Source organism: Symphodus melops (assembly GCF_947650265.1).
Source record: "Symphodus melops genome assembly, chromosome: 16".
Classification (NCBI taxonomy): domain Eukaryota; kingdom Metazoa; phylum Chordata; class Actinopteri; order Labriformes; family Labridae; genus Symphodus; species Symphodus melops.
The window spans coordinates 12072230-12088087 of NC_136706.1; the positions used below are offsets into that span (position 1 = coordinate 12072230).

The 15858-nt window shown below is 39.2% G+C and overlaps 1 protein-coding gene across 1 annotated transcript in view; it reads left to right on the plus strand.

Moving 5' to 3' along the window:
• Positions 1-15858, plus strand: part of LOC306837056 (transmembrane protein 132C) — a 108938-nt gene that overhangs the window by 71556 nt on the left and 21524 nt on the right. Inside the window, exon 5 of the mRNA XM_079364535.1 lies at positions 13612-13801. Coding sequence (XP_079220661.1) covers positions 13612-13801 — 190 coding nt within the window. The remainder of the gene's footprint in view (positions 1-13611; positions 13802-15858) is intronic.

Genomic DNA, 15858 nt, shown 5'->3' on the forward strand with positions numbered 1-15858 from the left:
TAGGAGTCAGAGTCATTGACAGAACAATGGTGAGTGACGATTGGAGGAGACAGGAGATCGATATTCAGTCCTCTTAAGTTAGGGGGCAGAGAGGTCAGAGGAACTCTCCATGCATCAGTGAGATGCAGGGATGTTAATCACCTGTCTGCTGAGGTTGAGCGTGCAAGTGTGTGTTCACATGAGCCTTGAACTGTGGATTTGATTAGGTTGGAAATTAAAGAACAGACGAGCATTAGTTTGGGGCCTGCAGAACGTGGCAGCTCTGATTAGTTCTGTGTTGTAATTTCTTTAATTAAAGCTGGTTCAGTATAGTGTACTTGTAGTACACACAATGTAGAGATTTACAGCGTGTCGTGTGCAGAAGGAGGAGATCAAATAAAGCAGAGTAAGACAGAAATAACACATGTATACGTGTAGGAAAGTTTGTGTTGTGTGCGTGCATTAACCTGCATGTCCTCGAGTGTGTAAACAGTCTTTTTAAAATAAAACATTGTCAATGACAGGGGGGAGTAGAAATTTTTACCCTCTAATAATTTTCTCAGAAAAATATTTGAATGTATTCATTTGAAGGAACATATTGTTTTCTTGTGCGTAATTCAGGCTTCTCATCCATTAGCGAAACACTCACCTCTCACTGCATCCCTTAGATTAAAATATCTTCTAAGAGCAGTTAAGGGAAGGCTAAGATGTGATGGTTGGATGGATCCACGATCAATATTGCATGTAATTTAATTTGCATGAGTGGCGTTTGAGCCGTATTTGTTGCTGAGCATTTAAATGCTTTAAGCAATCATTCAGGCTCCATAGAGGATACAGCCTCTGGAGGCTAAAAGAGTATTCTCGCAAAAAAAAAAAAAAAAAAAAGTCTTATTTATTCCCCAGATGATCCTGTCGTCATTAATGAAAATCAAAATGGATGTGCTGCCACTAATGAGCTTTGATTAATTTAATCTCATGGGTTTGATTTAAAGCATATCCTCCTACTAGAAATACACTCCTCCATCTTGTCTTCTCGCTTAACAACTCCATTTATGAATTACATATTTTTACATTTTTGTCCTTGACTTGCATTTTATCAGTGAAGGATCTTTGATTATTGCTTCTTCTCTGTAGATGCTGAGATAGCCTTTGATCGGCTTCAATAGGCTGCCCTTTCAGTCCTCTTTTATTTGCCCATTGCTTGAACCTCTAGCTCAGAAAAATCACTCCACATCCATAAATCTGTCCTACAGTTTTTAACACCACCAACATATTCAAATGAAATATTACGAATGTATTTGTAGATCGAACACCTCCATTTCTTACATGCTAGAAACTCTTCATGTATGTGGAGCCCATTCTGCCTACAAAAGAAATTGGTCTAAATCGGCTTTATTACCATTCCATTTCTATTTAGCTGTTTGACCTTTTTAATCCCCAGCTCTTACAGCCACTTTTTGATGTGTCCTTAGGGCAACCCCAAACTGCTTCCCCTGCTTCACCAGCATGTGTGATTGTGTATGAATGGATATGGTACTACTGAGGAACATTACAGTATGTCCCTTATCCTTCAAGTGCAGGTGCTATATTCTTGCTCTCTGCTTTGCTTACTTTCTTTTGCTGATATCTTCTTTTTTCAAAAACTGATTTAACCGAGATCCGGTCCTGACATTAATAAATCACTAGGACTGTATTTTTTGATGGATTCAGCAGGTCTTAAGCCATATTATTATTATTATTTTTTAACCTCTGCATTGCTACATGACTGTGGTAGCACAGCACAAAGCTAAAGGTCATTGGCAACAAGATGCCTACCTTCTCCAAGGGTGATTACTACAAACTTCTTTAGAAAATTGCAGTGCTGGAGACAAGATGAACCGCTTAAGTGACTGTGGAAGTAAACGGACTGTGCGCAAATGACACCACATTACCACTAAGTGGCAAGAGCAAGAGCAAGCTAACATACAGCTAAGGAGTATAGACACCTCTACAAAGACAAAGGTGTGCTCTGTATTGTCTGATAAATCTATGAATGGTAGTCCTTCTTGGAACTGTATTGGTGTGAAGCCAAAGAATTCGGTTGTAGGAGAGGAACAAACCTCTCCTACAACTGAATGTTGAACCACATAACAGAACAGCTCTGTTGCAGAACCCTGGATCTTCATCTGGTCCTCCATCTCAGACACCAGGGTAAGGACTAAAAGCATGTCTATAAGTAAAAGGCTGCAGGGAAAGCTAAAACCTGGACTTGAGACTCTGATTGTGGGTGACTTTGTTGTTAAAGATGTACAAAGGATGTGCAGTAAAAACACAGAAGAAGTACTGTGTCTCCCCAGACACATGGTCTATGATTTAGCAGAAAGGATCCTGAACGTAGCTGAACGTCCGACTGTGAAGAAGGTCATACTGCACATTGGGTCAATGATAACAAAACAACAGTCTGAAGTCTTGAAACAGGACTTCACTGGTCACTGAAGATCTCTTGGATGTGGATCAGCGGCTCTATACCAGCAGTAACAAGAACAAAGGAGAGATTCAGCAGGGTGCTGGCACTGAATAACTGGCTCACAACTGCATGTATTGCCCATTTAATGAATTTTATTAAGAATTGTAACTTCTTCTGGGAACGCAGACATCTTTTTAACGTAGGTGGTTTTTGCCTGAACATCTTAGTGGTGAAACTGTTCACCTCAAACTTGTTTTACTCGCTGCCTCAAACATTAGTTCTCTCTGCCAAGGACAGGACACAAAAGAAAACAGCTTTAAAGAAAGACAAAACACTCAGAGGTGAAAACCTTCATCCAAGAATCACATCTAACAGCATCTGAGGATAGACCTACAGAGGAGAGACATCGGAACCAAGAGGAGGGGTATCCAACCACCTTCAACCCCTCATTAACACATGTTAGGTCTCACCGCTCTTGACCACCTCTTGAACCCGATCAGATCATCATCTTCCTTCCTTATCATCCTATCTCCCTCCTCCCCCCACTTGGAGTTCACTGACACGATGAAGGAGCTGATCAATGTTGGATTAAAAAGTACCCCACACCCTTCACTCTTTTTCTCTCCCAAAAAAGCCAACAACGGCAATTGCTCCCACGAAGGTGATGGTTTTCTCTGGTTTTCTCTTCTTACACTGGTAAGAAATGGCGTGAAAATAATTTACAGACTATCTACAAAGAGAGACTTCATGAATGCAAGGCAATCTTCCTTCTCTGACGTCATCACCAGAAACAATAATAATGCTTGTGCCCTGTTAGATACTTTGGACATGCTAACAAACCCCCCTGTGTCAGTAGCACCTGAATGTTATTCCACCAAGGCCTGTAATACATTTTCCAACTGCTTTACTGACAAAATTCAGAAAATTAGACAAAATGTCATTAACTCAACATCAGGATCAGGATATGTGCAGTTTCCATTTATCAATCAAGCTAGCCATTTTTCAAAATACCTTGTTCACATTGAGCCATGTCTTCCGGTCAGGTTTTGACGAAATCACAGCACTGAGACAGCTCTGGTCAAGGTGTTCAATGACATCCATTTAAACCTCAGTCTTAGTTTCACCTGATCTCAGTGTTGCGTGAGACTTTAATATTAGGCAACGGACTGGAAAACTTGGTTGGAGTTTCTGGCACAGCACTAAACTGGTTTGAATCCTACCTAAAGAACAGGGACTTCTTTGTGTCTCGGTAACTTCAAATCTGAGCAAACACGTTAACAAATAAGTTATCATAACTACGCAGAGAGATCCTGGTCCTATCAAAGCAATGGGTAAATGCATCGAGCAAATCAATGAGTGGATGTGCAAACATGTTCTTCAGCTGTTGATGTTGTTTTGGAGCAAAGGAGAAGCGACGAAGAGTCAGCACGCAGCTTCAGTCAGTAAAACTCAAAACCGCAGACCAGGCAAGAAATCTGGGCGTAGTGATAGACTCAAACCTAGATTTTAAAATCCACATCAAGACATTTACAAAATCAGCCAACTATCACCTGAAGAAGGTATCAAGAATTAGAGGACTTATGTCCCAGCAGGACCTGGAAAAGCTTGTCCAAGCTTTTATCTTCAGTCATCTTGATTACTGTAACAGTGTCTTTACAGCTCTGCCTCAAACATCAGTCAGACAACTGCAGCTGATCCAGAACGCTGCTGCTGGAGTCCTCACCAAAACCAAGAAAATAGAGATCATCAGTCCAGTTCTGAGGTCTTTACACTGGCTGCCAGTCAGTCAGAGAATAGATTTAAAAATCCTGCTGCTGTTTAGGGCCAACATACTGTACATGAGTGACCTCCTGATTAACTATGAACCGTCCATCCGCTCAGGTCGTCTGGTGCAGGTCTGCTCTCTGTCCCCAGAGTCAGAACCCAACACAGAGAAGCAGCCTTCAATTTCTATGCTCCTTTTTACTTTGAATTCTTTTTGTTTGTTTCCTGGAATAGATTTTATTTGAATTATTTTTACTTGAGCATATTTTCAGATTTAATAATTTCAGTCCTTTTTAAATGTTCGATGTTAATGTTTCTTTTCTGTCGCCTGTCATGGTGGTTTTGATGTCTTGTATGAAGCACAGCAAACCTCGCTCCTTTTTCATATTGTAAATAAAAAAGATTTTCTTTTGTTATGGTTGAAAAAAAAAATACGGGTCTGTATGCTTTTCCCTGTCTCCTCACATCCCTCTCACATCAAGCAGGTAAGGCGGATGAGGAGAGTGTTTTGTTTACTTGACAGATTAATGAGGCGTGGGAGCAGAAGTAAGGGTTCAGGCCAGAGAGGGGTCATAGTGGGGTCAGCATTCTTATTAACCCTGTGCACAAACTCATTTAATTAATTAAACTAGGGAGCAGAGTGTTGGTTTGTTTGGGCTGTGTGGGTTCATTCAGGTGGTCTGTTTTTATGTCTTTATTTGTGAGAGACAGACAGAGAGGGAGACATTTTGGACAGAAGTTTGAAGGTGACTCTAAAAAAAAAAACATGATTATTTTCCAGGTGACATGCTGTTGCATGTAAAAAAAAGAATTGCATAGATAAATAGCTGCACCCTAGCAAGATTGTAAATAAAGTTAGAATTATGAAATAAACTGTTAAATATGTAATTTCTTCTTTAATGCTGTAGGCAAAAAAAGAGTAACTGGGCCAATTGAAATAGTTCTGCTCACGTTGTTTTCTATGATTATACATGAGACGGATACTTTGATGTTCTGAGGGTGTTATTTGCGCAATAAATGTTCCATCAATCTGTGGATCACATGCTCTGCTAGCCATGGGAGATGATCTCAAGACATCACAGATCCCACACGTGCTATAGTGCACTTTAGCGTACTGGAACTGAATGTGTTGTTAAACATATAGTTTATTCCAACATAAGGACAGAAAGGTGAATGTAACACTGGTCAAGTGTTTGAGAAGATCTGCCTTTGAAGAACCACTCACAGCATTTTAAGGGGCGGCAGTAGCTCAGTCCGTAGAGACTTGGGTTGGGAGCCTGAGGACCAAAATATGGAAGTTGGTATGGTAGCTAGAGAGGGGACAGACCACTTCTCGAGCACTGCCAAGGTGTCTTTGAGCAAGACATTTAACTCCCACCAGCTCAATCCTTCCAGTGGGGCAGCCGCTGCACTCTGACATCTCTCCATGAAGGCATGTCCACAGGTGCTGCTTGTGCATGATTTAGGTCTGTGTGTGTGTGAGAAGCATGTCTCTACAATAACAGAGTGTGAACCACAATTTCCCCCACTGGGATAAATAAAGTATATAGATATACATATAAAAAAAAATAGCGTCATGATGTGAGTCGATACCCCGGTAGAGCTGGGGTAATCAAACATCTCATGTCCCCTTGGTTGGGAGAACTCTCAGTAAATCCAAACTGATCCCCAAACATCCAATTTAGAGAAATCTGTTTCAAAACTGCTGCCAAGATTTCACTTCAGCGTTAACACAGTAAAAAAGAAAATCACACTTTGATGCTCTTGGCCTGAGGATCTGCATCTCATCCACTCTAACACTCAGTCAGGGATGCCACATGTCAGCCTGTATTTTAGTTGATTTTTTTTAAGTCAGTGAATCACTATTGCACCCCCTAAGGAGTTGATTTAAACAAATTGTGAACCTATAATGGCTTTACTAAGCAAAGCGCATAAGATCATATTTCATGTTCAACTATGTCCTAGCTACTATAACTAAGCAGTAATTAGGAGGGTATCGAGAACAAACTGAAGTCTTTAGCTAATAAGTCATTACAGTCAAGTAGAGTAATATACTAAAATGTGCTTAATAATGACCAATAAGCAGCCAGTATGCTACTAATTAGCACGCGAATAAGTAATTACTTAATGGGGAATACTTTGACTATAAGATTGTGTTACATTAGGTTTAATATGAAACTGAAAAAAAAGAAGAAACTATATCAATACTTGTATCTGATCCCATGGCAACAAAAATATAAGCCCTGGTAAAACACAAATATGAACAACCTGCAGTTAATGATGGTTCACAAAGGTTTGCTGTTCATTTAAATACTGTTAAGAGTAATGTAACGGATAATGACCCATTCTAAAGTTTTGTGTCGTAGTCATCACTGATAATCCAGATAAGGTGTGTGGTGGTGTCTGGGTGTGCACACTACCTGGCCTCCAGCTGTATTCTCAGATTTTCTAATCATGTTGCCATATTTGGGTAAATTCTTTGTATGTGCAGTACAGTAAAGCATACCATAAAATATTTTCCACTTAGGGTTGAGGAAAACACAGTGATCAGGTGCTATTATTATCACTGTGGCTGTGTAGCTGCAGGTCTGTCGGGACACGCCACAGGTTGGAAAATGCCAACTGACCGATCCCAAGCTGGGAAATTGTTACAGCAGCAGGACATCAAACACAGACACAATATTAGTAACAATACAATATAGCATGGAATACAAAGTAGAAAAATGTACACAATATAAGAGCAAGAATAAGATTAATATATACACCAGGATGGGAGAAATAGTAGTGAGACCAAACTAAAAAACCGATGATAGAAACATAAAAATAATAATAAAAAATAAAAAATCCAGCATGTGTGATCAAAACCAATACCTCGAAGGCTACAGTACAAAAAGCCTGAAACACGAGGTCCAGTGGTGACAGGCAGAAACTGAGAGGCTAATAATGAAATAGAGAACTTGATATAATCCCTTGTCATCTGTGTGTGTGTGTGTGTGTGTGTGTGTGTGTGTGTGTGTGTGTGTGTGTGTGTGTGTGTGTGTGTGTGTGTGTGTGTGTGTGTGTGTGTGTGTGTGTGTGTAACGAGAAAAGAAAGAAGAAGAGTGATATGTGGTTTACACTCTGAGGAGAGATTAGTCACACTGAGTTGATCGTATTGTCCAGGATAAGAGGATGAGCAGCAGAGAGCTCTCTGGAGAGTTTCACTAACACTCTGTATAAACCACATCTTCCATCCCCTTATTGATTCCTGTGAGCTGTCAAAGACTGATCGTGACGACTTAAGCATGGCTCGTAACCAAATATCACATTGAGAGCAGTTTAGTGGCCAACAGTTTAAAGGTGATAATGATGATGTCACTCGGAGGCTCCAGAGAAGATTTGAGAATATATCCAAATCAAAACATGTCCATTTTGGGGTCGCCGGTGGCGCAGCGGCAGTGCGCGCGACCCCACGTATTGAGGCTCAGTCCTCGCGCGCGGGCGGCCCGGGTTCGCGTCCGGCCTGTGGCCCATTTCCCGCATGTCTCTCCCCACTCTCTCTCCCCCTTTCCGACTCTATCCACTGTCCTCCCTCTACAATAAAGGCAAAAGGCCAAAAACAAATCTTTAAAAAAAAAAAAAAACATGTCCATGTTATGACCAGGTTACAACTGTTGTGCAAGTGTTTTTTACGTGAGCTGTACATCTAATATTCACTATTGTAAGTCACTCATGAGGCACATGTTCAAATAATTTTTCAAAATACAATTTATTAAAATACACTTGCTTGCAAAATGTTGAGCTGTTTGTTCCATTTTTTGTTGTTGTGCCTTTTTACATTTATTATGTGTTTTAGTCTGGCCAACTTCTTTTGCTCATCAACCATCCTCACCAAGCTCCAAGTTCCCCCACATCAATATTATCTAAACCATCTTGTAGCTGTAGAGGAACCGTGTTAGAGCGAGTCCTCCCAGTTTCAATCTGATCTCATTAGCGTCATCGGAGAGAAGAGAAAGACATTAGACCTGAGATAGTGACACTCATTAGAGAAGAGCCAGGACTCCCTTGGGATGTGTATGTCACACACACACGCACACAAACACAAAACGGTTTCTTCTGCATCAGGTCCTCAGTTAAAGATGTTTTTAAATAACCTTTATGATTCCCAAGGGGAAATTCAAGTTCACACTATTGCTACACACAAACAAAATACACACATGTATACACAGGATTTATAGACACTGCATTAAAAGGAGACATGTCAGAGTGGGGCAGCGTCACAGGGAGCGCTCCAGAGCTGTGATCTGATCTGGCTATCTCCACCAACGTCCCTAATTTCCATACTGTACTTACAGGGACTTGTACCAACCCAAGACCCTACAGACTGAGCGACTGCCGCCCCAAGACAATAATCATTATATTCTACTAAAATTATACTACACCAGCCTTAATGGCCTCATTACATGCACACTCTTGTTAGTTTCTCCTGAACCAAAACCGTGAGGGGTAATCTTCACTATTAACGTGTAATGAACTCGATAACTAAACTGTAGCTACAACTCTCATCAGGTTTCATTCACTGGAAATATCATCCAATTTTCCCTGAATGTTCTTTAAACCAATTAGAATCAAACTTATTTCTGTTTGGAGAGACATGAGCAGCACAGCTGAAGAGGAGTTGGACCAGAGATAATTATAAAATTTTCAAAAGCAAATCATCTGCATAACACATTAGAAAAGTCAAAAAAAAGCTTGATTAGAATCAATACCTGTCTGTACACGTGGAGCTTAAATCAAAGGTCAATTGGCCAAGTAAAGTATAGAAAATTAAAAGGCTTTTCGAGGACAAAACATAAAGAAGCTATAGTTTTTTTAAGGTGATCAGCAGATGTCAATGAAACCCTTTAGTGGATGTTCAAGAGATACCATACCATAAGTAACTCCATGCAAAAGGAATTTTCACATCACTGTGTTTTTCATAATTTTAGAAGATAATTTTAAAAAGGTTCATGCTCTGTCTTTAACTGCACCACTTTTCAGAAAATGTGTGCTCAGACAGGCCGTTCTGGAGATGTTCCCTTCATGACATCACAAGGGGCAGTAACTCCTCCCCCTGTCCAGTCCAGTCATGGAGTCTCACATGATCAGTTACTACCAAATAAAACATGTGAATGACACCATACAAGACTTCTGGTTCCTTTTTTCTCTGTTTTTCCCAAACCTAACACTTGAAAAAATAAGTTGTAGCTCACACAGGAGACATGAACGCAGGAAATGCATTTTTATCTTTATGTGAAGCCAGATGGCCAGCAGTAGTTTCTCATCCCACCTGCTGTCACAGCTGTCTCACTGAATTTCTACAACTCTCTCGTCAAGATTCAATTATAAATAAAGCAACGGCATACTGTTTCCATACAATTTTACCATCTGTTTAAAGTTCAGACAGGTCTGTATGTATACATCCACAGATATTGCCCTTAACATGTGAGTAATATCGGCTTTTTTGCATTTAAAATCTTTCTACTGTATATTGAGCCTTTGTAGGATTTCTTAGGATTTTTAGCATGTCTTCACAATGAAGTACACAATACTTTCCATTGCGGCTATTCAATGTTTTTGTCATCAAGATTTTGTTATATATACACTTTATATATTTACCTGAATCATCCAATGAATACCTTAAACTGTACACAGACATTCAAACTGCTTCCCTCGCTCTATTGTTGGACTCTGTCACTTCTCCGTGTATTCAGCTTTGTGATGCATCATTGTTGTCAGAGTAACATCACTGCTGTGCATGAAAGTAAGCCCCTCAGGTCTCCAGGAAAGACACAGCAGACTTTTCCTTCTCTACCTTTCACAGAGCCAGATATCCACCGAGGTATTCAGAGTATAAAAAGGAAAACATGGCGATGTGTTTAACACAGCTTTTGTGTTCCTTAGCGCCACTTTTATGTCCCTGCTTTTTCAATGAAATACATTTTATTCTGGTCGTCTTTTTGTTGTTGTTATGCCACTTCTTTCTGCTTCGAGCCGCTTAGTTACGACATGGTTTGTGTTTGAAATGCATCTTAAAGAACAGAAAGTCAGCTTTTTTTTTTGTCCGCCTTATTCTGTTAGTGCTTTCACACACAACAATAAGACTGACAATTTGAGAAAGCTCAAAAGTTGTGTCAGAATGACATGACCAATTTTCCACCTCATTTTACCTACAACTGTGATCCTGGATTGTTTTTCTTTTGGCGTTTATATTCATTTCTTTCATCTCTGAAGACAGCTGTCTTTTCTTTTTCTTTTTTTTTTTTTTACCTTGTTTCCATACTTTATTTTCCTGAAGAGGAAGAGTCACACACAGAAACAGTCTCCTTTGAGTATGTTTAATTGTATGTGCATCACAGTGAGAAAAGGGCACACAGTGCACTTACGATTCAGATGAGACGAGCAGGAAGTAGGCTGACGACATTTGTCATCTCAAACACACGCTGGCTGACAGGATGAGGGATGAAAGAGAGAACTGAGCTTTTTTGACGCAACATAACACTGCAGGTGAGCCACAGGATATAAAGAGGGGAAGAAAAAGGACACATAAAGAAAAGAGAGAAACAAGAGATTGAATAAGGGAGAGAAGCAGAGTTGTATTGTAGTGTTCAGCACTAAAGCTCTGATTGTTTGAAGCTTTGGCTTTGGTGTAAAACACAACTGAACTCTCTGCTGAAGATCATTGATTAGTTTGTAATTGTTCACAATAAGCTTTAAAGATATAATCTCTGCAGTCACTACTGCTGAGCACAGCACGTAGTCAGGGAGGAGGGGATATCACAATGTGGCAATGAGTAAACAAATGAAGTAAAGTGAATGATGTACCTAAAACAAGATATTTTTAACACTCAGTTATCTCAGGATGAGTTAAAAACTTCAATTGACTTGAAGAGTTCAATGCGAGCTCTGTGGTTTTTCTGTTTGGCTTTGAATGTCTAACTTTGATGAAGGGGAAATGAGCTCACATATTTTCAGCCCCTACATGAAAGGATCTTTAAAAAGCGTAAACATGACGTTTCTAACCTTAAAGCTGCATTAGTTTTTTTTTCTTTGTTTATGTCAACTAAGCACATTTTACAAATTGTTTTTTCAATGGAATAAATACCGAAGCAGTATTTGAACTCCCTTGTTTATAACCCTAGAAGAAGTGTTGACAGTAAGTGACACCGACAGCTGTTCTTGAGAGTTCTCATCAGCAACAAAACCATCCTAAATCTTAATTTTTATAATCAAACAAAAACATCATCATCATCATCAAAATCATGCTTTAACATCATAAAGTGGGTATACAATAGTAAACTAGGTATTCATGAAAGAGCCATGTCTTTTTCTTCTTTTTTTTTTTAAAGATGCAAAGACACTGTAGATCGAATGGAGTTTGGTAATTCATTTCACCCCCGGGGGGCGACAGAGGAGAATGGTCGAGTTCAAGACTCAGAGTCTTATTGTGAAGGTTTGATTAGATTCCCTTCATTGGCAGAGCGTAGCCAGTGGACGGGATTTAGACCTGGATAAGGAAGTTTAGGTTAATTTTTCGCTGTTTTGTAAGCGAGCAATGGAGCTATAAATGGTGCAGATAGATGAGCAGTGGAGTGACATGCTCTTTTTTGGGTAGGTTGAAGACCAGTGCTGCTGTATTTTGGATCATCTGCAATTGTTTGAGTGCATGTAGGGAGTTACAATAGTCAATACATGATATCACAAGAGCCTGAACCTGAGCTGTGTACGATCTGAAAGGTAGGATCTTGCTGATGTTGTACAAGGCCGGGGCATTTCTAAGCCACTTGAACACAGGCAGATTTGTAGCCATGAGTTGTACTGAGCTCCCATGTTTTGTTTTGTTTTTTACAAAAAAGATAATGCAGTGCAACTTTGGAACAAAATTAATTACAATTATTATTAAGATAAATGTTAACTTTCCCTTCTTTGTTTTCAGACAGAGTTTTATCTCGCGGCCACATTCACACCCAACATTCACCTCGATCACCCAGAGCCAGCGCTCCTCTTGGTATTGGGAAACACATTAAGTATAATTCAGAACATTACCCACTGAAACTAAAAAGCTTTTTCAGCTTGAGCCAGACTTTCCATCCAAGCAATTTTTATCCACACTGATTTTCATCCTTTAAGCTTTTATCCCTTCAACTTTTCTTCCAGAGAGGATCTTTACATCTCAGCTTTAAAGTGAGGCTGGCCTCTGAAGTGAGAACTCATAAAGAGGGGGAGCTTTAAATACAGACTTAGTCAATAGATGTTCAAGGGAAATCTTGGCTCTTCCCCTCTAAACACCCCCTCCTTATGTTCAGTTTGGGCTCTCTCCAGACATCTTGAAATTATGTGACAGCTACAAATTAAACATGCTGCACTAAGAAATGTAGATATACAGTATACAGAGTAACTTGGCACAAGAGAACTTTAAACTAAAGCCTAACACATGCATTTATCTCCTTTTTCAGTTGCCTTAAACTTTTGTGTTTACTGTTATTGAAATATGTCGCACAATATGTGAGCAAATTTTAGACCTGTGAGTGTGAATTATATTTTTTGAGAAAATAGTGCCCGTGTGCGGTGGCTTAAAAAAGGTGTTGAATGCAGATCTTACTGTGACAAAAAAAAAAAAAAAATTCACCTGAGGGAGAGGCAGCAGCAGCTTAATCAGACCACACAGCACTCCAGCACATTAAACACATTTGGATGATCTTCTTTAAATTCATTGTTTTTTTTGGCTTTGTTTACATCCCCATCAGCTGAGAAAAAAAAATAAATCACTTGCTCGGGCCCAACACTCTCTGGAAGAGAAACTACATATCGCAATATGAAAAACAAATTATTTTAGGCCAACATGGTGGTTCAGTGTGGATGTGAGAATGAACTTTTTTTCACAAAAAAGTAATGACTAAAGAGTGCTTTTAAATATAAGTAATTGTAACGCTGTTACTGAATCTGGACAATTAATGCAAGTTTATTATGCAAGTTTTACAATTAATTTATTCCTCGTTACAGCAAATAGTGGAGTTACAGCAACAGCTCAACCATCCGATTAAATTATTTGTTTTCATGGTTGGCTGAAATATACGATTCATTCTCATCTGCTGTTCTTTAGTACTACAAACGCCAAACACTCATATTCAAGATGATCAATTGTCCTTTTACATTTTCCATGCCAGCCTGTCTTTGTGACTTTTTGTAATAATCGATGGTCTGATTTCTTACTTATTTTACGTTATTTGAACTTCTTTATTTTCTCTCTGCTTTTTCTTTCATCTCTTTGACTTGCACTTAATTCCTATTGTGATCTTTCCTGCTTTTCTATTGCCTCCTATCTTACTTTTGTCTCTTTTTTCCCCACCTCTTTGATCTTAATCCTCTCTTGACATCACACGTCTCCCTCTCTCTCTTTACAGAGTGGAGGCAGCAGGATACCAGCGAGTGTTGCAGGTGGACCTGGAGGTGAATGGGCTGATGATGAATCAGGGGGGACGGGAGGTGACGTGGCAGGTGGAGTATCCGCTGACCCGGTCCCTGACTAGTGAAGTGCCGATACTCATCCGTCTGGCACCGCAAGACCTGGGTGGAATCGTGCCATTAGCCATGGTAAGTCAGGCTTTTATGCAGCTTCTGCTGTATGTTAAAACAGCCATTGTGGAGATGTAAAGTCTCTATGATAATAAGAATAATAATGCATTTTATTTGTAGCGCACCTTACATTTAAAAGAAAATCTTAAGGTGCTACAAGTAGGCCTACCATACTATGAATATAAAATAAGGTAATATGACACCATGAAACAGAGTCTGCATGGTCTGACATGAAGTCATTTTCTGACCTGCAGAAGGAATATCAATTTTTAATGTTGCCATTGTTACTCACAAATGTGCATTTTACGATGAAGTTTAAGCCTTTTTGGACCTAAGATGAATAGGCAATTGAAAATCTTCGCCAACCACACAAAGCGCACAATTATTTTGGGGAAACAGACTTTGAGTTTAGTCTGTCACAAAGCTGGCATTCATGGCAGCAAGAACACATGTCAAGGAGGTACAGGCATGGCCCAGGACACAAAAAGGTAGCTGATGATTGGAAGATGAATGGAGTAACTTTTGGTTCCACTGGAAATTGTTTGCACAAAGCTGAGGTCTGATCTAGTGTTATGGTCAGTGAGCCTGTAAGAAACTTTATTTTATAGAACAGACTGTTCTCTGAGAGGACTCAGTGATGGAAGCATATGAAAGGAAAAAGCTTTGATAAATCCAACATGTTTTGGATTCATACTTTCAACGCAATGACACCAAATGGACTTCATGGTTATTTCAGCTTGAAATGTCTGTGGGTTTTTTGCAACATATATGATTAACTTTTGGTACCCTTTAATGTATAATCCCAAGTACTATTAAGAACTCATTATTACGCTATTACTGTACTTAACTTAGTTGTGACTTATTGGAACTTAGGGACTTGGGTTGGGAACCGGAGGGTCGCAGGTTCAAGATATGGAAGTTGGTCTAGTAGCTGGGGAGGTGCCAGACCACGTCTCGAGCAATGCTGAGATGCCCTTGAGCAAGGCATCAAAGGCACCAAATCTTGCTGCATTTCTTCAGGTTCTACTTGTGCATGTGTGTGATTCAGGCCTAAGTGTGAGAAGTATGTAAAAAAAAAACACAAAAAAAACAGAATGCAAACCACAAAGATTTATACCAAATAAAACTTGTGAAATGTTAGGGGTTTGAATTTAAGAATACTACCTTTTTTTTTTTTAAACATTTTTTAACCTAAGCATACCACACTAATGAGAATTTTGATTGGGGAAGCCTGACCTCTCCCTCCAAATGAGCTATTTTAATCTGTTAAATAGCCAGGCACAAGAATATTCAACACCCAGCTTTACCTTTTTAACCGTCAACAATCTTTGAATTGGCTTTCGGAGGTCACTGACTGAGCTAATAGAGTTTGGATTTAAACAGCCCAAACTTAGTTTTATTGGCTTCATGACTCTAATTGTATTATGATAATGACTATTGTGTATTGTTATTATAAAATTAAAGAAAAACATTCAGCATGCTGCAAAGAGATAAAAATAGTTTGAATATTTCTTGCTGATAATTGCCAGCACTTCATACATTTTCATAAGGGAGTTTGTGGAGGCAGTAATTAGGCATTGATTTATCGTGTCTGGCCAGTAGAGGTTTTGGAAAATATTTCTAAACTCCTTATGGTTTTCTAAAAACAGCAGTTTTTCAGCGAATGCATTAATTATAAAACAAATAAATTAATATTATTTTTGAGAACTGGCAGTCACACACGCAAGAATGCATATTTTGTGGATGGACCATTTCATGATATTGGTTCATTTCTTAACATGCTGCAGATACCAATTTTCTTAATTAGTAATTCAAAATTCAGCTTACGGCTTCATTTTCTTGCATTTAAAAGTAGAATACTTGCATTGGGATGAGTTAATTACACTTGTTCTCTTTGAAATTTCCCTTTCTTCTGAAATATTTAATGCATCCTCAGATTCAGACAGAAGACATTGAAAGAGATTGCTGCCCTTATCAGGGAAGGCAAATTATGCAATATTATTTGAGAACAAGTAGAATTTGTATTGGAAACAGGCTGAAACCTCGTTTCAATGAATTTGTTGGGATGTGCTTGA